Source organism: Chenopodium quinoa, unplaced genomic scaffold, assembly GCF_001683475.1.
Source record: "Chenopodium quinoa cultivar QQ74 unplaced genomic scaffold, ASM168347v1, whole genome shotgun sequence".
Lineage (NCBI taxonomy): Eukaryota > Viridiplantae > Streptophyta > Magnoliopsida > Caryophyllales > Amaranthaceae > Chenopodium > Chenopodium quinoa.
This window is the reverse complement of record NW_018743206.1, coordinates 2,234,616-2,257,834: the sequence shown is the minus strand read 5'-3', so window position 1 is coordinate 2,257,834 and position 23,219 is coordinate 2,234,616. Positions and strand designations below refer to the sequence as shown.

The following is a 23,219-nucleotide window of genomic DNA, read 5'->3' as shown; positions in this document are numbered from 1 at the left end:
TACGATGCTAGTGTAGGTAGAGGGGATATCACTCCCCCAGTTAACTACCCTTATGTGCCGGCCCAACAAGGGCCCATGCCATCTTGGGGGGGTGACAACCAACCTACGTACCCCTATTGGCTGGATCCCTCGGACCCTAATGTGCCAAGACTTGATTTCCCCGACGAGTTCGGTCATTACGACTACCGGGTTTCGGGTGGGAGTGATTATCGAGGTGACCCTAATTACCCCTACATTGATCCCTCTCACCCTTCACCTCTAGTCCAACCCAAGCCATATGACCAGTCCTTACCCCAACTAGACCTTTTCAAGGGTCACTATGGGTGGCCTCCCGGTTACACCGGAGGCTGGGATCCCCATGGCCCCCCCTCGGGTTTCTCCTATGATAGTTGGAATGCGGATGACTGTGGTGCCGGCTCTAGTGGCCAATAGTCCCCCCTCGGTCTGTTTGTTCCCTCCCTATGTGGTCCATCCCTTTCATTGTATGTGCATGTGCAGCATCGGGGACGATGCTTTAATCTAGTGTGGGGGGGTGTTTGAGTCAAAAGGGTGTGTTTTTGGGTAAGTGTGGGGGAAGGCACCTAGGACTCATAAGAATGTTTAGGGGATTTGGGTTTGGGTGTTGTTGGTAAGCTCTTGGTAGCATTGTGTTGTTGGTTGCTGATGATGTCTATTTTTTGATGATGATGATGATGATGTGTTTGGATAGTTGGTTATGCCCAAATATTTGAGTTTATAGATTTTCTCTCTCTTTCTTTTTAACATTTTTCTCTCTATAGTTCTTGTTTTGTTTTTCTCTCTCTTTTTTAGCTTAGAAGAAATTTGGAAGCAACATATGGAGACATGGTAAATTGTAAGGTTGATTTATTTTTCTTCAAGAGACATATGGGTGAGATCTTTCCTCTACTCTCTCTTTTCTTTCTTGTGGTGTATTTAGTTTAGGATTTAGTTCAGGAAGAAGTTGAATGGTTCAAGGGTGTTTGCATATGGTTCCAAGGAAGCTGGGATCGTTGGTGTTGATACCGAACGATCATTTGTATGTCGATTGGGATTTATTTGGATTTATATGCCTCATGTGTGAACCTCTTTGATTTCTTCCTTCTTTCATTCTATTTTCATTTTCTTTTGTGTGACAAACTTGATTATGGTAAGATGATATGGTTGTGTTTTAGAATTTGCTTGTACATTTGGACTCTATCTCCTTGATGATGCGCCTTAGAATGCTTGTCTTTTCTTAACTTTATGATGAGATGCACGTTTTGAGAATGCCTTTGGTTGAATTAGACAAACCTTAGCTAAGGTAGCAAGGGTAAGAACTTGTGAGGGCGTTTGAACCCTTAGTTCATAGGATGTGGTAAGATGGAGTTGCTCCCTGTAGTGGATTTGAAGCCCTCTAGTTGGCATTTGCTTACCTTTCTCATCCCTTGAGAGGTTCATTTTGTTCAAGCCTTCATCAATATGTCGTGCGGCATTTTAGGATCCTCACCTATACGTGTCTTAATCCTTGTGTTGATTGCTAGCTCCCGAGATCATGACCTAGCGCTTTTAGGGGAAGAAAAGGGCACCATTTCTCATTTTAGTTTATGTTCTCTTTTATTTAGTTACAAATTTGATTTTCCATTTTGCATCAACCTGCTTGCCAACCAACTTGAGCCTAATGTTTCCCATTCTTGTCTTAACCGCATTACAAGCCTAACGACCTATGTTTACCAACCCTCTTAACTATTGAATCATTTGGCTTGTGAGGGTAATGTAATGAGCGTTTTGAATATGAGCATAAATTATGTGGAGAGTTGGTTTGGAACAATGATGTGAAATTTAAGCTTGTATATGAACATGCAAGAAAAGCTTGAGAAAGGTGATGCAATCTAAGAGGATCAAATGAAAAAAGAAATAAAAAATGTATATATATATAAATAAGGTTGGTAATGTGTTGAAATCGAAATGATGGATGTTCGTTTGAGTTGTGGTCGTTTCTCGAGTTTTGTCTATGAGAGTTGGCCATTCTCTTGCTTCACTTAGGACTTTCCACCACTATTTCAAATGTTCTCCCTACCTCTACCTTGAGCTGAGTCATTACAGCCCTAGTGAAGACCCTTAGACTTTAGGGGTGCGTGGTCAATAACTGGTGGACGTAGATGGCTTTCAACCCTATGGAGAGAGCATGCATAGTTGAGATGTCGGGATGATCTTTTACCTCCTCAAAATGAATTTTTTTCCTGGTTCCTTCGTGGAATCATGAGGAGCCATCTAGGGGGATGATTTGAAGCTAGTGGGGAGAACGCGGACCGTTCTAGAGGGGACTAGGGCGGAGAATGACTCACTAGTTCTCTATGCTTAGCTTAGGCTTGACTCTTGCAACCATTGGCATCTTGAAGCGTGCTTGCATCATGTAATTGAGAAGGGCTAGTATTCTTTGACGTTTGTTTATCATGGTTGAGTCCGAATAAAGCATTTGTCAACCCTAAAATTTGATATTGCTTTTCTAAGCCTTGCCATGTTGTGTTTGTCTTTGTAGTGTTTGTTTTGTCTTTCTTTTCTTTACTTTGCTTGAGGAAAAGCAAGAGGCAAGTGTTGGGGATTTTGATGAGTGGCATTTATGCCACCATTTCACCCTTTTTCACTAGAGAATTTCCTCGATTTGTCACTTGTTTGCACCTCTTCCTACCGTTTTTACTCCTGTTTTAGTTACTTTAGCTCCCTCTCGTGTTTTCCCCTTTCCTTTTATCTTTTCTTCTACTTTTTACCTTCTATTTGTGTGTTTTGATAGCTCCTAGCACTAGTGGATTTGCTAAGGAAGCTTGTCAAAGGAAGAGGAGATGTTGTAAAGGAGAGGGCGCTCTGCTACATAGAGCCGCGGGCGCGGATAGGGGGGATCCTGAGTCAATGGGCAGTTTCTGGAGATGGCCAGCCGCGGGCGCCGCAGCGAAGACCCGCGGGCGCGGCAATCAGGGCCGCGGGCGCGGCGACCTGGGTCTGGCGAACTTCTTTCCCATGTTGGAGAGGGCGCGGCTGCCTACTTGGAGAGCCCTCTCCCTTGCCCATTTTCCTCATTTTAAGAGGAGACTATAAATAGTCTTAAGCTTGAATCTTCAATCATCTACTATTCCATTGACATAAAAACAACTTGTAGAGGGAGAAAAGGAACATCTTTTAGAGAGAGAAAATATCTAGTGTTCAAGTTTCAATCTTTGTAATCAAATATTCAAGCTTCCTTCTAGATTGTTGCAACTACTTTCACGATTGCGTAATCCTTCAACATATATAATAGTAATCTCTTTTCCCTATTCTTTAATCTTTAGTTTTATTGTTCTTATTTATGTTTTCTTCTATAAATTTTGTTGCTTTATTTGTTTCATTGCTTTCCCTTTGATTTAGAATCATGCTAAGTTGTGTTGGGATTGAATACATGTTTAGTTTAGTTGTTATGGCTATTTCCTTTTCTCTAGCTTAGATTCTTAGCTAGGGAAGGGGATGAAAATCATGTTTACTTGAATTTCTATTGATTATTGATTGGATTTTTCCTTGAGTTGATGATTTGTGCTTAAATATGCTTGGAGTTATTGTGTGCACCTCTAATCCCAATGTTTTAGTCCTAGATTAGATGCATGAGAATGATCTAGTTTAGGTTTAATTGATTTCATCATCAACTTGCTTTGAGTAGTTGCATGAGAATGAATTGCTTCGAGTAGAGTTTGTAATCCTTGGTATAATTCCTTATTGATTTTCATTAGTGTCTTTTTGTTCATGATTGGAATCCCCTCTCCCTAGCGCTTTTTGCCCTTGTTATCTCTATAGTTTTGCCTTTCATCTTCACTTTAGAGTGTCTAGTTTAATCATTCTTATTTTTGGCTTGATTTGGTCTCTTTTGATAGATAGTTCAATCATAAAACTTCTCAAAACAACCCATAATATTCCCTTTGTCACTAGCAATAGATTCTAAATTTCACAGTAATAGTGCATGACCCCCGTTTCTTTGAGATTCGACCCTAACTTGCCACAAACTCACCTAAATTTGATAGAGTTAGGTTAGGAGTAAAAATTGTAGATTTCATCTAGGGTAGTAGTAACGACCTATTATCCCCCAATCAACACCCAGTGCCGACATTTTAGAAGAGTCTGAGGATGTAGACAGCGATGAGACCGTCCAACAATCAGACTCAGAGGAGTCATCTTCATTACAACCGGATGCCCTCCAGGAGGATGAGGAGGCGTACAAATGGCCATCAATCACCAATCCTACTGAGGCGCACATGTCCGCAAGGGACATCGTTACCCAGAATGCCACCTTCCCCGCCTTTATAAAGAAATGCCTGGTTAGGGATAGGTGGGAGGTTCTAGTACCGCCTGCAGAGGCAACTGTCGGCTGGGATGACGACAATGATCACGCCGACAACTATTTATGCTGTTATGAGGCGGCATTTAAAGCCGGCCTCCGGTTCCCTCTCCACAACGCCATCAGAGCAATATTAAGAGGCTATGATTTGGGCGTCTGGCAGTTAACACCCAATTCTTGGGTGAACATATTAGGATATATTGCCGCCTGCGAGATGTAGGACATAGCGCCTAGCTGGGAGGCATTTGCACATATGCATTACCTCAGCCGTGCCCCAAGCGGCTGGAAGGCATGGTATACATTAACCACGCACCCAGAATATATGATTACGCTTGAAAAGCCGTTAAAGTGGAGCAATTGGAAGAGAAAATTTTACTTAGTCTCCTCTCTTTCCCTTCGCCTGAACCGTCAGTTCCGTCATTATAATAAACAGCCAGCTCTCTTAGGGATAAAGTGCGCCCTTCCCCGCGTCCCGGAGGAGGCCTGGACGCAAATAATGGAGGTCGGGTTCTTCAAAAGAACCACCATGCCCTTGGATGATGGGTCCAAAATAATTGAACCCAAGAATTGGGTACCCCATCCGGACTGGCTCAAGGATGAGGCTTTCCTCTCCGCTTGTGGCCTTAGCACCCTTTTTAGCAGAAGGCTTTGGCTAGGCTCCAACCTAGATTACTCGATTAACCGGTTGTGAATTAGCCCTTGGGGTAATCAATCTTTGCTGGTTGCAAAGATAGCAAGCGGCCATTGGCCGGGTGTAGGTGCCATAACCAAGTTATGTTTTAGCTACTAAGGTTTTGACTTAGCTTTATTTTTCAATTGTAACCGTTTGTATTGCTTTTGAACAATGACCGGTTATATCCAACCAAGATATCAATCAACGTTTATGTTGCTTTGGAACAACGAGTGGTTGTATCTAAGTCTCAATTGATTATTCAAACGGTTGTGAGTTATCTTTAATCTACACAGTCGGTTAAAGCCGTTTGAGTTATGATTTATAGAACAATTTACCACCCAAATGGGAGATGCTCTCTTCGACGAATGCCTGCTCATGTTGGAGCAGACGTACAATTTTACATGCCCGTTTGTGCCTTGCACAGACAGTATTTGTACAAAAATAAATATATGAAAATAAAGCATGTTTTCACTGATAAACTATATCTATAAAAAATTTACAAGTCTTAGAAGTAGTACTTTTTCAAGTTATCTACATTCCAGGTTCTGGCTAGCTGCCTGCCGTCTGGAGTTTTCAGACGATAGGTGCCGCCTCTCACTTCTTCATAAATCCGGTAGGGGCCTTCCCAATTTGGAGTTAACTTTCCTTGCTCATTGGCCCTACCGGTTGTCTCCATTTTTCGTAACACAAAGTCCCCCACTTTCAAGGGTCGTTTGTGTACTCTTTTGTTGTAGGCTCTCGTCATTCTCAGATGGTAAATCTCATGACGCAAGGCAGCATTGCCCCTACGCTGTGGGAGTGAATCCAACGCTAGCCGCATGGCCTCCCAATTAGCCTATTCGTCATAGAGCATGATTCGAAGTGTTGGCTCATAGTGCTCAATAGGTAGGACGACTTCTGCACCATATGTCATGTGAAACGGGGTTTCACCGGTTTCCCTTTTTTCAGTTGATTTGATGGCCCATAGGACATGAGGCAACTCATCTGCCCATAGACCACCAGCCCTTTCAATTTTCTTCTTTATGCCGTCTGAGATGAGCTTGTTGAAGGCTTCAACTTGGCTGTTTGCTTGGGGATGGCCGACTGAGGCAAAGCAATGTGAGATCCCTTGATCCCCCAACCAGCTCTTGAGGGTGGGCGTTTCAAACTGAGGGCCATTGTCAAAGACCATGGTCATAGGTATCCCAAACCGGGTGATAATGTTCCTCCAAATGAAGAAGATGACATCCTTTGTCTTTATGCCCTTAACCACCTCTGCCTCTACCCATTTGGTGAAATAATCAACGGCAACTAGAATGTACCTCCGTCCGCCTTTAGCAGGCGTATATGGACCCAAAATGTCCATGCCCCATTTGGCGAATGGCACTTGGCTGTAGATAGTCGTTAAATCAGTAGCCGGACAGTGTATGAGTTTGCCAAATTTTTGACATTTAGCACACTTCCTCACCATTTCCATGGTATCTGCCTTGATAGTGGGCCAAAAGTAGTCTTGCCGCCTGGCCCTTTTTGCTAGAGTCCTGCCGCCTATATGGGATGCACAAAAGCCCGAATGCAGATCCTCTAGAACCTCTTTCCCCCTTTCTGGGGTAACACATTTCAACAGTGGCTGGAGGTAACCCTTCTTAAAGAGTTCTCCATTATGGATCTCAAAACTTGTGGCCTCTTCAATGCAATCGCTTCTGAAAAGGCATTCGGCAAAGTGTCGTCTGCAAGATAAGCCCGGATGCCATCCATCCAGGTCGAACTTCGGTCAAGAACTCCAATGGGATCATGTGCAATCTCTTCCCAAAAGACTGACCTAGGCGTATCACAAGAGGCGGATGACGCCAGTTTAGAGAGTGCATCCACCTGATTGTTTTCTGACCTAGGCACTAGACTTAGGTGAAATTCGTCAAGTATCCTGACCTCGTCTTTGACTGCCTGAAGATATTTGATCATAGCCAGATGGGTGGCCTCGTAGTCACCATGGTATTGGCTAATGATCAATTGTGAATCAGAGCAGGCGTCAACCTTTCTTGCTCCTTCCACCTTACACATGTGGATACCGGCAAGCAGGCTTCATATTTCGCCTCATTATTTGAGGCCTAGAACTTGAACCGTAGTGCATATTCATATTTGTCCCCTTCCGGAGACTGGCATATTATCCTTGCACCACAGCCGTTCATGGTAGAGCTCCCTTCTACATACACTTTCCAAACCTGGTCAAGATTTTCCGGCTCAGCCGGCCTTGTCATTTCGACAATGAAGTCGGCGAACGCCTGACCCATCAATGTCTTCCTAGGTTCGAAAGTGATTTCAAGGCTTTGCATTTCAATAGCCCATTTGAGCATCCTTCCGGATGACTCTAAAGTTGTCATTGGCCGCTTGAGGGATTGATCTGTGTAGACCACCACCGGATGTGCCAAAAAGTAGGGTTTTAACTTTTTGATGGCCATGAAAAGACAAGGCCAAATTTTTCAACCAAGGGGTACCGCGGTTCAGCATTTAGAAGAACATGGCTAATGAAATAGACCGGGAGCTAAATGTCGTCTCTTTCAGCTAGGAGAACGGCACTAAGAGCATGGTATGAGACGGCCAAATACATGTAAAGAACCTCCCCTGCTAGGGGGCTAACCAGCCTTGGCAATGAGTGCAGGTGCTCTTTTAATTTTCGAAATGCCACCTCAGCATTTTCCCCCCATTCGAATCTAGTCTTCTTTTTTATTGCTTGGAAGAAATAGAGGAACTTATCCCCTAACCGGCTGAGGAATCTCCCCAATGCCGCCAGACAACCGGTTAATTTTTGAACTTCTTTGACAGTGCTGGGTGACTTCATGTCAATTACCGCCTGTACCTTTTGCGAATTGGCCTCTATCCCCCTTTGATCAATCAAAAATCCGAGAAACTTCCCAGACTCAACACCAAAGACACACTTCTTGGGATTAAGCATGACCTTGTGCCGCCTGAGGGTGGTGAATGTTTCTCGGAGATCAGCAAGGTGATCCGTCTGTAGCTTAGATTTGACTATCATGTCATCAGAAGACTGTATTAATCATTTATTGGAAAGTAGCAGGCGCATTCTTCAGCCCAAACGGCATCACCGTATAACAGAATAACCCTTGATCAGTGACGAATGTCGTCTTCTCTTGATCTTTTTTCCACAAGGGTATTTGATGAAAGCCTGATTAGGCGTCCATGAAGCTCATCAAGGCATGACCGGATGTAGAGTCGACTAGACGGTCGATCTTTGGAAGTGGATAGCTATCCTTCGGACAGGCCTTGTTCATATCTGTGTAATCAACACACATGCGCCAGGTACCATTTGGCTTTTTCACTAGAACAACATTTGCTACCCAATCCAGGTAGTAACATTACCGAACGAACCCGGCATCCATCAGCTTCTTGACCTCGGCGGCAACCGCCTGAGATCTCTCCTCATCGTGGTTTCTTTTCTTTTGCCTAATAGGCTTCTTTTTTGGATCCACGGCGAGTTTGTGGACAGCGAGATCCGGGCTGACGCCTGGCATCTCATCCACTTCAAAGGCAAAAATGTCTTTGAATTCTTTCAACAGTTGGTGCAAGTCTGCACCAACCTTGCAAAAGCAGTCGTCCCAACCTTAACAGTTCGCTCCGGATGTGCATCGTCTAGAAGGTTGTCAATATGTTCACCAGCCGGCTGGGGACGGAGATCATCTGACCGTTCCCCGATCAGTGATTGCTATTGCTTTTCCTTTTTGACGGCCACCAACTGGTCCGCCTTCCTCTTTTTATCGTCTGCCTTTGGAGCAGGCGCGACTTCCTTGAAGTCCTCAAAGGTCAATGAGCTCTTCACCTTGGCCGGATGCGGCCACTGTAGGCTTGACGTCTGAGAGATAACACTCCCTTGACGTCTTCTGATCCCCATTTAGGGAACCCACTGACCCATCATCCCTCTCAAATTTCAGCAGCATGAGGGATGGGATGATGACTTCCTTGGACTCGTTGAGGGTTGGACGGCCCAAAATCAGATTGTAGGTTGTCAGTTCCTCAACTACTAAGAATTTGAAAACCATATGGCGTCATTCCCCCTTCTCTCCTAGCCGGATGGGTAGGTCAATCCTCCCCACCGGATGCACTACTCCACCCCCAAAACCGACCAAGGGGTGAGAGACTTTGTGCATGTTGCTAGGCTTGTACTTGAGCTTTGCCAAGCACCTGTAGCTGATCAGGTCAAACGAACTCCCAGTATCTATGAGGATCCGGCCCACTCTTTGGTTAGCCACCTTACATTCAATTATTGTGGGGTCATCATGCGGACGCCTGACCTTGCCCTAGTCTTTCTCACTGATGATGACCTCAGGAAAGGTGTCTTTCGACGCCTGACCCTCATCAACTAAGTTGACCTCCAGCCTTTTGATGGTAGGACCCCCTCCAGCAAAACCGCCTGCTATAGTATATATCTGCTCTTCATCAGTATCAGAGCTAATAGCAAGCTGGTCTGATTTTTTGGACGGTTGCCCACTGTTTGTTTTGAGGGTCACCCGGGACTTTAAAATGTAGGACTTCAGTACCCCTTTGTCAGCCAGACGGTCCAACGACCGCTTGAGGCTATAGCAGTTATTGGTGTCATGGCTTATATCCTCATGGAAGTGACAGTATTTTTCTTTGTCCCGACTTTTGATGGAACTTTTCATTGCAGCCGGTTTCTCAATAGTCACCCGGTCTTTAATCTCTATGAGGATGGAGTAACAGTCCTTGTTGAACTCGTACTTAGGAACGTACGGTTTCAACTCTTTCTTCTTCTTCTGGGATGGCTTACCAGAATTGTCCTCCACCCAGACTTCTTTTCTTTTCTTGCTCTCTTCTTTTTTTAGCCGGCTGAGCAGACCGGCTCTCTTTTATGTTGGACTTTTTAGGGTCCGACGACTTCGCAAAGCTCAGTTGCCTGTATATAGGCTTCTGCTTCCATCAACACCTCTTGGAGGGTAGCAACCCTCTTTCTGACGAGGTCAAACTTAAAGGTCGATCCGTCCTTCAGACCCTTAAAGAAGTTTGTGTATGCAACTTCGTCAGACAGCCCTTGAATCTGATTTCTCAAGATTGAACCGCCTGACGTAGGACCTTAGCCCTTCTCTATTTCCCTGGTGTATAGCTCCCAAGTCGAGACTTGTCTTCTAGGCAGGAATGTTCATAGAGAAGTTGGAAGCAAACAAGTACGCAAGCGTCTTGAAGCTATTGATACAACCGGCTGGCAGGTCGCCAAACCATCGTTGGGCTATACCCGTCAATGTTGCCGGGAAGCATCGGCACCAAGTGGCATCATCCAACCCCTGTAAATACATGAGGGTTGTATACGCCATTAGGTGGTCTTCTGGGTTGGTGGTACCATCATAGGTACCTACCAATACATTCTTAACCTTGGCCGGATGTGCCGCCTCGGTTATCTCCTTGGAGAACGCTGATGGCTGTTCCCCAAGTTTTAGCAGTCGGAGCTGCAAGTTCATTGGCTGGACATTCTGCGCCGCCTAACCCCCAAAGATGTCCGGCTGCATGTATGGAGATCCATAGGGCATGTATAGTTTTTGGGGCACATACAGTGCCGGCTGGATAATCTGAGGGCCAGTACGTGCGGACAAGCCGCGTGATTGACTCTCTCGGTTTGTTTGCGAATACCTCATCGAGGTATTTTGGAAACTGTCTTGATAAGTCGACGTTGAAGCCAACGCAGACAATTGTTGACTTTTCTTCTGCTGGATTAACATCAGAAGTGTTAGCTCATAGTGCTCAATAGGCAGGACGGCTTCTGCACCATATGTCATGAGAAACGGGGTTTCACCGGTTGCCCCTTTTTCAATTGTTTTGATGGCCCATAAGACATGAGGCAACTCATCTCCCCACAGACGACGCCAAATGTTTTGGGGTTTTTGAAGACTCTCTAGAGAGTTACAATTCCAAGAATGGATGCTGACCGTCTGTACCTGCAAAACCATGGAAACTCCGGTTGGGTGGAGTTCCGCCTCCGACGATCAAGTTAGTATGTGTACGGACGAAGTTAAAAGTGAGAAATGTAAAGAGTTTCTCTCGGATTCCGAGAGAGAATATCTGCAATTAATATTGCTCTGATTTGTGTGGATATTTCTGAATGCCTTCATAAATGAGGATATCTCCCTATTTATAAGGTCTAGGAATCAGCTCCCCTTCTTGGGTTATGAAACCCAAAAGGCTGGTGGGCTGATTCATGGATTGGGCCAAGAAGGCCATATTTTTCCTTTAGACTGGGGGTGCCACGTGTCAACAGAGGATTGGTTCATTTTGAACCCCTCTAAGGGTGACACGTGTCACCACCTGGTAGGGCCACGTGGACTTGGGTATTTTTACCCTAAACAATACCCTTTCTAATACTCTCTCTCTCTCATGATTTCTCATATTCTTAGCTTAGCCTAAACACATCCTTAATACTCTCCCCAAACAAACACCATACCTCCTTTGCGAGATTCAAATACTCCTAGCCCTCCTCGACGTTGTCTTCGACCTCAACGGGAAAGGTTGATAGTTTTAAGGGTTTTGGTCCCAAATCTATATTTCAATTATTATTTGATTTATTTACTTTGTTGATTTAATCTTTCTTAAAGTTACTAACGTGTTTATTATTTTAATAGCAAGAAGGGAGGAACATCAACGTAAGTAATTCAATTACTTCATCCTTAATTTTGGAGTATAATTCATGCTTACAATATTATTTTAATTCTAGTATCATGTTAGGATGCTCTTTATGATTCCTAGTATCATATTTAGGATGCTTTTTATGATTTCTAGTATCATGTTTAGGATAATGCTTTGATTATAGTGACATGCTAGGATTTGTTATTAATCCGTTTAGTATTATGCCTAGGATCTTACTAATGTTGTTTTGATGATTTTGATTATGATGATGATTGTTGTGTCAACTAATCATATGTTGCTTGATTATTCATGATTGATTGTTATTGTTTGATCACGCCCCTTTTTGCAGGTTTAAAGGAAATTTGTATTTGAAATCACGCTTATTAAGATAATTAATAATTTGAATTTAGGCTAATATGATTTTAATTCAAGTGATCACCAATATTAGATTTGATTGTGCATTAATAATCAACCAACGTAGATTAAACAGGTTTAGGGCTAACTTGATGTATGTATGTTCATAAAAAAGCGCACATGAATATCATAAGAATTAAGTAGAGGCCGATTTAGGGCGGGTTCAATCTCTTTTAGGTTGGATTCGTTCCATCATCCCCGAACATCCAGTCATGGTTCCGGACCACAATGGAGTTAGCGATCTCCGTGATTGTGAATGGGGTGTAACCTTCACACCCGTGGACGGTTTACAAGTTCCTAAAACTTGTTGGCGACTCTTCTAGCTCTAGCTTCCTTCCCTTGGAGCGCCGCCATGCCTAAAAGCATGAACACAGTGGGGCTCAAAAGGTTGAGTTTGAAAAATTCCCTACAATTACTTAATTGTTGCTCCCTCCGTTTTTTTTAAATGCATCAATGGGTGACGCGCGGAGTTTTAGGAGAATAATATATGAGTGGGTGAATAATTTATTATAGTAAAAGTAAGATAGGAATCATAAAAGAGAAAGTATCTGAAAAAGTATTTTTTTATTATTTAAGTGGGGACTATGGGAGAGAGAGAAATGATAAAATAATTTAAGTGGAGTTTAAAATAAGATAGAGAAATGATAAAATATAGTATAAAATTACCAAATATAGAAGTGATACATCTAAAAAAAAACATACCCATAAAATGGAAGTGATGCATTTTAAAAAAAATAAAATAAAATAAAATAAAGGGAGAATATTTTAATTGTATGTAATAAGCTTTTATAAGGATTCATTTGATTGCAATGGGAATTAATTACAATTCATGAGAAATCATTTCCCTCCTCAAATTCCTAGGAAATTGATTTAGTTTGTTTGGTTGGCATTAGGGAAATTACTTTCTAAGAAATTTGAATTACCTAGGGAGAGGTGGGTAAATAAATTCCCACATTGAAATTCTTAGAAATTTCTATTTCCTACATTTTGCAATATTTTGGTTAACCAAACAGCACCATATTTAGTGTATTTCCAAGAATTTTTGAGTGCCTACATAAAATTGGTGCAACTAAACGAGGCGAGTTAAGTGGGATCAATTGACTTCAATGCTTTAAACTTTACCTCAGGAAGATAATTAATAGTTATATATTTATAATTTTAATTAAAAGTTATTAAAGTTCAAAACTTTGCCCCCCACCCCCACCCCCAACCATTTAGTGTGATTTCTTATGGTCTATCATGCTTTTTCATAAAGCTGAAATGGCCATAAAATTACAAACTAGCAAAAAGGTCATATGTTACAAATAATTGGCCAAAAAAGAATGATCAAAGAAAACATGAGATAATTATTACACTACAAGTTACACGACACTCGCCGATCTACTAAATCAACCACTTTGGCCATGCTAGCTAATCTCATCTCCTCATTCCACGTTGTCGTTCTCGTTTCCTGAAGCGTTCAAGCATAAGCTCATCTGTTGCTGCGAGCCTTCTCCCAGTTGGTTCTGCACCATTGTCACTGGGCCTTGAACCCGCTCCACTATCCTCTGTTCCTCTATCCTTGTGCAGCTCCGGATGATCTGCAAAAACTCCAGCCAGTTTAGCTTAGAAAAGGAAGTTCTTTCAAACTAAATAATGACAGCAGTTGTACAAGAACATTTTAAAGGGGTTTTGACTCCTGTCTCAACCAAGGTGGAAAAAAAAAAATTGTTTTTACAAAAGCTCTATTGCTCTTCAACAGAGTTACAGGAAAAAAATAAAACCACTGAATTAATTCTACAGTCTAAAAACCTTACGTCTGAGAAACAGGAAAATAAACCACTGACAGATCATCAATAACAGAAGTGGTGGTGACAAACCTCTCCTAAGTTTTTCAGCATAATCTTTCCCACACTGGAAATAATCAGCATTGTGATTCCAAGAATTGGTTGATTCTTTCTTGGTCTGACCTGTATATCTCTTTTCATGCAGAAGCTTTTTGGCTGCTTCAGTTTCCTCGATATTTTTCAACTTAAATCTGCAATTAGAAGATGAATCACACATAAGATGATGCTGGATTGCTGTTTTCAAGGTGGACAAAGTATTTGGAGAATAGTGTTAACATACTCAATAGGAAGCTGAATTTCTGCAATACCAGTGGTCCACTGAGTAGAGCTTTCTTCCGAATTTCTCTTTTTCACCTAACCAGGCAAAATTGAGATAAATGAAATTGTTACAGATTTCTCATTAATTTTCTCTGTTAAATGACAATGGTTGTCAAAACATATAGAAATCACAATTCCATTCAATCAAACATTTGCAGGAGAACGCATAATACATCTTCTGTTTTCTAAAATGTAACACTTCCCTAGAAGTAAAAGTGTGGAAGCAGATGCAAGTCACGCAATACTTCTAAAATTACCTAATTTAATAGCTGTAGATAACCAAGATTATTCTGCTATAAATACCCTGATGTAGCCATCTAACTAAACATTAAGTTAACGCTTCAATCATAAATATAACCACACGCATTGAATTACCCAACTTATCAAACAATCCTACTGACTTATCAATCCACAACCACTGATTTCTACATCTTCAACCTCCAACCATTTTAATTACCAAAACACCACCACCCATTGCTTCATCATTAACCCATCAGGCCAACACCTGTTTTATTCTCTCTCCCCCCATGGGACTTTCACCAAAAAACCCTAAACACCACCAAAACTGAACATCAAACCACCACCATCATCATCTATATGTTTTCTCCACCGCCACAAGAAACTAACAACACCAACATCAATTTCCAATTGGCCCTTAATTTTCTCTCTCGCTTTCTCACTCCTCTCTTTCTCTCATTCACACACAAAGAAGTGAATCAAGACCTATTCTTATACTTCCTCCGTTCTAAATTAGATGACACGCTTTGACTTTTGACACTATTCACAAACTCTACTTTGACTAACTTTCATGATTTATAGATAAAAAAAAGTATAGTCATGTAAGATCTTGTTGGAATCCTTTTAATGTGTATTTTCATAATATTAACTTTTTATAATTTTTACTTATTGATAATTAGAGATATTTACGATTGAATTTATGCACAGGCAAACATGATAAAAGAAATGAGTCATCTAATTTGGAACGGAGGAGGTATCTATCTTTACTATTTTATTTATGTATTCTCTTGGTTTTGCCTTACTCTTAAAGTGGGGCCAGGGTTTAGGATCATTGCTCCTAAGATCAAACTTAAAAGGCATTGCCTTTGTAGGACTATCCTTCAAATTTCCACCATTAAAACCACTTAAATCCTTCCATCCATTAAAGGGTCATAAAAATTTCATACGTTGAAAATCCAAGCAACCCACAACACTGGTGAACCACCTTAGGTATCCATCGTACACTAGAAGTTTGCTATTATTGTAAATTTCATATTTATGTTTGCTATCATTGTATATTTATGCTAAGTTTGTTTATGTATATTTGTTGTTACTTGTTAAATTACTTGTATCCTATTAGTTGGTTTTTAAATGCAGATGGTGATGTTTACGAGTAAGTGTCTAAGTGAGCCTGATGATAGTGGGAATGGCAGAGGGGGGGGGGGGGGTTGGGGGTAATGCAGGCTAATGAAAGTGGTGTGGCTGTGACCGTAGGGTGGGGTGGTGCTTTTGTGGCAAGGGCAATGGTTAGTTTGGGAAGGGTGTTGGTGGTAGGAGGCCAAGCGGCAGTGGGGTTTTGGTCGTCAAATACTTGATTAAGTAGAGGCCTATTTTAGTGCGGGTTTGACCTCTTTCAAGGTTGAGTTCGTACCATCATCCCCGAACATCCAGTCATGATTCCAAACCACTATGGAGTTAGCAATAATCAATATGTTCCAAAATCAATATTTTAGAACTCTTAGTCAATATGAAATCATATTTCTTTGGCTAAGTTTTAGATATGCTAGTCATCATTGTGGGTCTTTATGCTACAATTGAAACTTATACAACAACTTTGGTTATTTGTCCTCCTTTCCCTTTAATTACATGGGCAATAGAGTAATAAAATTCTCTTTTTTTTTGCATAAATCCCGGCATAATTCCTATATATTTACATGGTGTGGCTGTAACCGTAGGGTGGGGTGGTGCTTTTGTGGCAAGGGCAATGGTTAGTTTGGGAAGGGTGTTGGTGGTAGGAGGCCAAGCGGCAGTGGGGTTTTGGTCGTCAAATACTTGATTAAGTAGAGGCCTATTTTAGTGCGGGTTTGACCTCTTTCAAGGTTGAGTTCGTACCATCATCCCCGAACATCCAGTCATGATTCCAAACCACTATGGAGTTAGCAATAATCAATATGTTCCAAAATCAATATTTTAGAACTCTTAGTCAATATGAAATCATATTTCTTTGGCTAAGTTTTAGATATGCTAGTCATCATTGTGGGTCTTTATGCTACAATTGAAACTTATACAACAACTTAGGTTATCTGTCCTCCTTTCCCTTTAATTACATGGGCAATAGAGTAATAAAATTCTCTTTTTTTTTTTTTGCATAAATCCCGGCATAATTCCTATATATTTCATCTGAAAAAGTGGAGATCTTGATTTTTGACAACGAAAAAAGATAGGCTAACCTTCTAGCAGAATGCAATATTATACTTGAAGATAAAATGAGGTAATCACAGAGAAATAACATAGGGGTACAAGCTACAAGCCTACGATCACCTGTAAATTTTATCAACATTAGCTCCAACTACAACAACCTAAGGAAAGATAAAATAGGTGCTTCTACAATCTCAAATATGTAAGATGGATTAAGTATTCATCAAATTGGAAATTGGATAAACAACAAATTATCATCATTCCATGACTTCCATCATCAGTTAACGTAAGAGACAAACATTAAGAGTCCTTTTGGTTTAACAAAGGGAATCAGAACGAGCATAAGTAAAGGGAACAAGGAGAATGGAAACAAAAACACTTAGATTAACGAAGTTGTTTGTTAAAAACAACCATTTCCTTTCCTTTTAACAACAACACCACTCTAAATCAGAAACCTACCATACAACCACCACTGCCCCATTAATTATTCCGGCGCCTCTCCCTCCTAAAGTCACCGCCTTTTCCGCCACCCCCCACCCCGCTCTCTTGCTGCCGCGGTGTCGCCGACGCCCCACCTTACTTTCCTCACTCTCTCTCTCTCTTTTTCTTTTCTTTTTTTTAAAAAAAAAAAAAAATTCTTCTAGATCTAAGCTAGTTTTAGGTTTGGTGTTGTGGGTTTCAGGTGTTTGGGGTGTGGCTTTCTAGTTGGTTACTGGGTGTAATCGCTGATCGGTAGTGGGGGTGGATTTTTAGGTGGGTCGAGTTAGGTTTATGAGGGCAGGGTTGTGTTTTCGTGGGTGGAATGGGTTTTTGGGTGGTGGGGTTATGTTTTCGGGGGTGGGGTGGGTTTTCCGGTGGTGGGGGTTGTATTTTCGGGTGGTAAGGGTGGGTAAGTGGTGGTTTCGGTGGGTGAGGTGGATATTCTAGGATGGTGGTGGGTTTTGCGGTGGATGGACGGCAAGGCAACGGCGGTGGTTAGGGCACCAAAGGTGGCGAGTGAGGTGGTGGCAATGAGGTATATGCAGTAGGCAGTGGTGCATTGGTGAGGGTGGCAGTAGTTAGGGTGATGTGGTGGCAGCTAAAGAAAGGGAATCCAAATACCTTGGGGGGGTGGGGGGGTCAACTTGGAAGACTAAAAAGTAACTGAGAGGGGAAAAGGAATGACATAAAGAAAGTACAAACATCAGCAAAAGGAATCAACCATTTTGATTCCCTTACCCTTTCCTACATACCCAATACTAAACAGAGTAAACACCCCCTAAGGATTTGATTTTTTTCTGTCCTGAATTTGACTAATATGAGCTTATTGCTGTGGTAAATTTATTTGGAATAGTCCTAAGTGGAGCTTATCTGAACAAACTTATCCCTAAATAGATTTTTTTTTTTTTTTAGTTATGGAAATAAAGCCAAGTAACATGAAAACATCAACTCAAACAGATTTCATCTTAGAGAAACATTACTCATGATATTAGGTTATACGAGGATGAACTTGAAAGTAAAGGTGACAACTACCCAAACTTTAGGATATATATGTTTTGCTGGTAAACAAAAACTAGTTGGTCTAGCCCTACCTTCCTCCCTCCACCAATCATCACTAGACCAGTAGACCTATCTAATTGTCAAAATCATAATCTTTACATAAGACTGAGGATTAATTACTAACCAGAATTTGCCACTTTGAATGCTTATTAAAACCAATGAAATGACGGTCTTCCAAACAAAAAAAAAAAAAAAAACAAAAAAAAAATAAAAAAAAAACCAATGACATGAACACTAAGAAAAAGTGCAATTGAAAGATGATTGATTCATCATACACTATAAAATTGATTAATTCAGCAGGCACTAGGCATGAAATAGTGAAATATTGTGCTATTGGTTGTGTGAGACTTTATTAATTGGTCGCTGATTTAAGGAAGGAGGGAAGGAGGATGATTGGATGAGGGAGCCATGAACAAGTGGTTAATGGGTAGGGTAAAGCTTCTACTTTAACCCCTCCTCCTCCTCCTCCCCCCAAATGGAGCAAGAAAGAGTAATGTATAGTTCGGAGCAGTGTTTGAAAAAGCGCGCCTAGGCGCAAGGCGATCAGGGGTGAGCGCTTAATTAGGTCTGGGCGAGGCGCTCTGGGTTAGGCGCACTTGAGGCAAACTTCAGCCATAATTTTTTAACTGCCCATATACTGCGCCTCACTTCAAAGAGGCATATTGAGGCGCGCCTTAGGCGCACCTAGGCGCAACAGAACCCCTCCCGCTTCAGTGCGCCTTGAGCTTTTTTATACAATGGTTCGGAGTAGCAACCAAAAGGAAAATGAAGAAAACGTAAAATGTAGTTCAAAGGGCAATTGTTGTTAATTATTTTATTCCTTCCTACTCCGCATATTCTTTCCTCTCTTTCTTTTACGGCCACAAACAAAGTAATCAGTGGGCTATGTTACAAGGACTCGCCTAGGAGTCTCAAGTATGGGAAGGATCCGAGTGTCTGGTATGGCAATTTCAAAAATTTAGGACACGAGACTCTGCCCGAGATTTGGACTCGGGTACGGAGACACAGAATTAATATATGTGTGTGTGTGTGTGTGTGTGTGTGTGTGTGTGTGTTTGTGTGTGTGTGTGTGTGTTCCTTACAAAAACAAAAAACCAAATACTAGTAATTTTATGTAGGGAAGCTGGGAAGTAGGTAAGAGAAAAAAAAAAAAAGACAAAAAAAGAGCGAAAATAAGGTCAACAATAATTAAATGTAGATGGTGCAAAAAAGAAAAAAAGTTAGCCTTCACACAGGAGAGTAATAGGTACTTCCTCTCTTTTTTTATACTCGCAACAGTTTTGACTTTTACACTATTTATTTGCTTCACTTTAACTAGCATTGATGATTTATAGCAAAGAAAAAATATAGTTATGTAGGATATTGTTAGATTCATCTTGATTTATAGTATTATAATATCAAATGTTTATAATTTTTACACATGGTAAATAAATATAATATTGATTGAAATAATGCATCAGCAAGTGAGAAAAGAAAAGAGTTGAAAGTTAAAAAATAACAAAGGAAGTAATATTTTATTAGCTGGCAACAATTATCTCAGCTAATACACGTATATTCCCAAATGCTTCTTCTTCCTATTTTCGTTCTCTTCTCACACTACAACCTACAACACAACTAGACCACCACTAGAATCATCTAGGCGATCAATATCTATGGCTGGTGATTACATCAATCGACTCGCATGACTTAGGCGAGAAAAAACCCTTTATTTTTGGGCTTCGTACATGTCTCATAATTCTCCAATTGCAGACCTAGGGTTTATGTTTTATGTGCTGCCGTGTTTGAGTGCACAGCAAAAGGTCGGACTCAGATTTCATACCCATGTCTACATCTCGACACAGCTATGGCCAAAAAATAGGCAAGTCCATGTAACAGAGTCTGTGAGATAAACAACGGTAATAAATTCTCACTCTTGTTCTTACTTGACTCAACCACAAGAACAAAAGGCTCGAGATCTCAAGTAAAACGTTACATATTTTTTCCTCAATTACTAGATCCAGGGTTTACTACATACTATGCAAACACGATGGTATAAAGAAAAGTACACACTTACACAGTTAATCTCCTCTCTCTTGATGGTTACTATCTTAAACCTTGTTGTATAGGTGGGAGATGATAGCTACCTTCTATTTAATATCCAGATTGGTGTCAGGTCATTTTCGGGTTGCTGGGCAAAATGACGTGCCTAAGTAAGATAAATTGTTGAAACACCCTCCTAACCTCGTTTACTCACCCTCTCCCCTATCTTGATCTATAGTTCATTGTGGCATGAAGTGTCCAATTGAAAGGTCAAGTGTCAAGTATGGATTCACAGTCAAAATTTCATGTGCTTATCACAAATTGTCAGGGTTTGTATAGCAAAAAAAAAACATCCACATCAGAGTAACAAAGAACACAATAGGATAGACCACTTTTATTGTGCTTCTAAGCAAGAAAATTCAATGTCTTACAAGTTATAACAAAGAGAAGATATATGTAAATAGAAAAAAGAACAAGAAGGTAAATGAAACCAATTGCAAAGATACAACAAGACTACAAGCTGCAACAACCAGTTGATAAATCCTAAACAGACAAAATATGATAGCAGATGATGCAATAAGAAACAAGCAATATAGTGATTTAAAAAAATGCCTAGGGAGTGCCACCAAAATTTTTTATTAGCCACAACTCAGAGAATACAGATAAGAAGTTCACATACTTTTAAATGATCCGGAATCTTGTATAACCCTTCTTCAGCAAGAGTCAATTCACTCTCAGATTGTTCTATCGCAGTAATTTCCTTGCCCCTTTTCTTGGCTAATTCTTGGTCGATATACTTTAACCTGTTGTTTGACAGTAGGCAAGGCTGAGAATGTGTCTTTTAAAAATAAATCTAGACTATTGAGAGCCTGGGAGGCATGATCCCCATAAAGACAAGCATTAAATCTTGGTTGTATAACTTTTATCAAGGCTAAAGATTTTTGTTTTATCAAGGTTTTATAACTTTTATAAGAAAATTCATAATTGCAAAACTAATAACAATCAAAAATTGAAACACAAAACAAATGAAGGCAAGGATGTTAAAAAAATAAAAAACAAAGATGTCAAAAACTCAAAGTACATATTTACATGAAAAGGAACACCAACTCTAATGTGTGCTTGCATGCTCAAATCTAAAAAGCAATCTAATTTAAATGGAGTGAGAAAAGAGACGAGACAGGTAACATACATATTGGGGTCTTCAATCATGACAGCAGTTTCTTGTGCAAACGTATCCTGCAAAACTAACTCTTCTTTATCTCCATCAGCCTCGACTTTTTCGCCTATCTTTGTTGCTACATCAGATGACTGTGGTATTGAATTAGCAGGGATTCCAGATCTCCTCTCCCTCTGCTTTTGAAGCAATTTCACCTCCTCTAATGCCAACCTGCTCAAATCAACACTTGCAAGTCAAACCATCGAATTGAGAAACGGCAACATGCTTGAAGAGAAATACTCCCTCCGGGCCATAGTGATTGATTATAGCAATACGGAATAACATATAAATACTACCCAAGAAAGGTAGTACAAATAGTAATTAACATTGTTTACATTCTTACAATTCTAAACATCTAATTTCCCACCCAAACCAACAATGTTAATGCTTATGCAGTACTTAATAACACAAAAATGAAAACCATCCGAAATGTTCGGGACAATCATAAGATAAAATTAACACTGCACTTATTCCTACAAATACAATCATCTTCTAATTTTTAACCTAACTGGCATTCACATATAATGTTTCAAAATGTCCAAACATACAAAGCAATTAACCAACAAATGCACGCACATGATATGAAATGATGAATACTATCACCTTCTATCCTCCTCGTCGTCTGAAACATTGTCTGCCGCTTCATCCTCAACTTTCCTTTTCCGGAAATTCTTTGGCATGTTAATTAATCACAACTACTTTACACCAGGAATTCTTGCGAAAACTAGCGCTTGATCACCGATTTCAACACTGAAACAAAAAATTGAGATGAACTTGTCTTGAAGTATTGATCTGAAAGCAGTGAAAAATCTAAAATCACTCTAATACTTGAATTGAAGTGAACAAACAATTAAAAATACAAAGCTAAGAATTGGAACATAGAAAACCCTAATTTGGATCTGAAATTTACAGGAAAAAGAGAAAATGAGAGAGGAGAATACCTAATTTACAGACGGAGAAAGAGAATGCAGCAGAGGAGGAAGATGAAGTTGTCGCAGAAACAGAGAAGGCAATTGATGGCAGGGAAGATTGAGAGCGTAGGAATTGAATGCAATAGGAAGGAACCAATGGTAGATTTATCGCTGACAGGAGTGCTGTGCTTACTGATGAAATTGCTGGGTGTGCGCCGTTAGCAAGAAGAGGCTGCGCGAGACTCATCAAGAGTCGGGAACTCGGGATAGATGCTGCGGGAGTTAGGCGTTAGTCGGCAAAACCGCAAAATAACGATAGCCAGTGGCTTTTAGCTAGCTCTAAGGACTTGACCCTTTTTTTTCACCTCTTCTTCAATGGTGAGAACTCAATTTTAAGTATTAAAATACAAAATGAGTTGTTTTTCACAACTGACAGTAATACCCAACACATTTCTCAATTTAGCAATTTATGTAATATATAATTTTCCAATGGTGAGACTCTTACGTATACTAATGTTATTTTCCAATATCAACCAATATCTAATTAGATAAACAATTTTAGTTTTTTTTCAAAAATATTAAAAGTTAAATAAATAAATAAACCAATATAAAATTGATAAGGGCCCACTTTTTTGTCAATTTAGACTCAAAATTGAGTATCTAAACTTAGCAATTTTCTTTTAGAGTATCTAAATTTAGATACCAACTTATTGATATCCTTTACAAAAAATACTCTCTCTCCTTAAAAAAAAAAAAAAAAAAAAAAAAAAAAAAAAAAAAAACTCCAATGAGTCTCACCATTGAAAATGATCTAACACCGTGGTTAACTTTCCAACCATTTAACTCAACTTTAACTTACGGGGGTAAAGTAAAAAGCTTAGGACTCTAAAAATTTGAAAGTCTAACATCATTAAAGTAATTCTTCACCACC

The 23,219-nt window shown here is 40.4% G+C and overlaps 1 protein-coding gene across 2 annotated transcripts; it reads right to left on the bottom strand.

Moving 5' to 3' along the window:
* Window positions 1-13,198: 13,198 nt before the first annotated feature.
* LOC110734053 (uncharacterized protein C9orf78 homolog) lies at window positions 13,199-22,604 on the bottom strand. 2 transcript variants are annotated; one of them, XM_021914115.1, is made up of 7 exons: window positions 22,319-22,604; window positions 21,981-22,169; window positions 21,351-21,548; window positions 20,841-20,964; window positions 14,151-14,224; window positions 13,904-14,061; window positions 13,199-13,624 (listed from the first exon to the last, which is right to left on the bottom strand). In XM_021914115.1, exons 2-7 carry the CDS (start codon window positions 22,055-22,057, stop codon window positions 13,461-13,463), a joined length of 795 nt encoding a protein of 264 aa, XP_021769807.1. In that variant the 5' UTR covers window positions 22,058-22,169; window positions 22,319-22,604; the 3' UTR covers window positions 13,199-13,460. The 2 variants fall into 2 exon arrangements, with proteins under 2 accessions (XP_021769807.1, XP_021769806.1); XM_021914114.1 differs by having other exon boundaries at window positions 13,202-13,624; window positions 21,981-22,127.
* Between the last annotated feature and the right edge of the window lie 615 nt (window positions 22,605-23,219).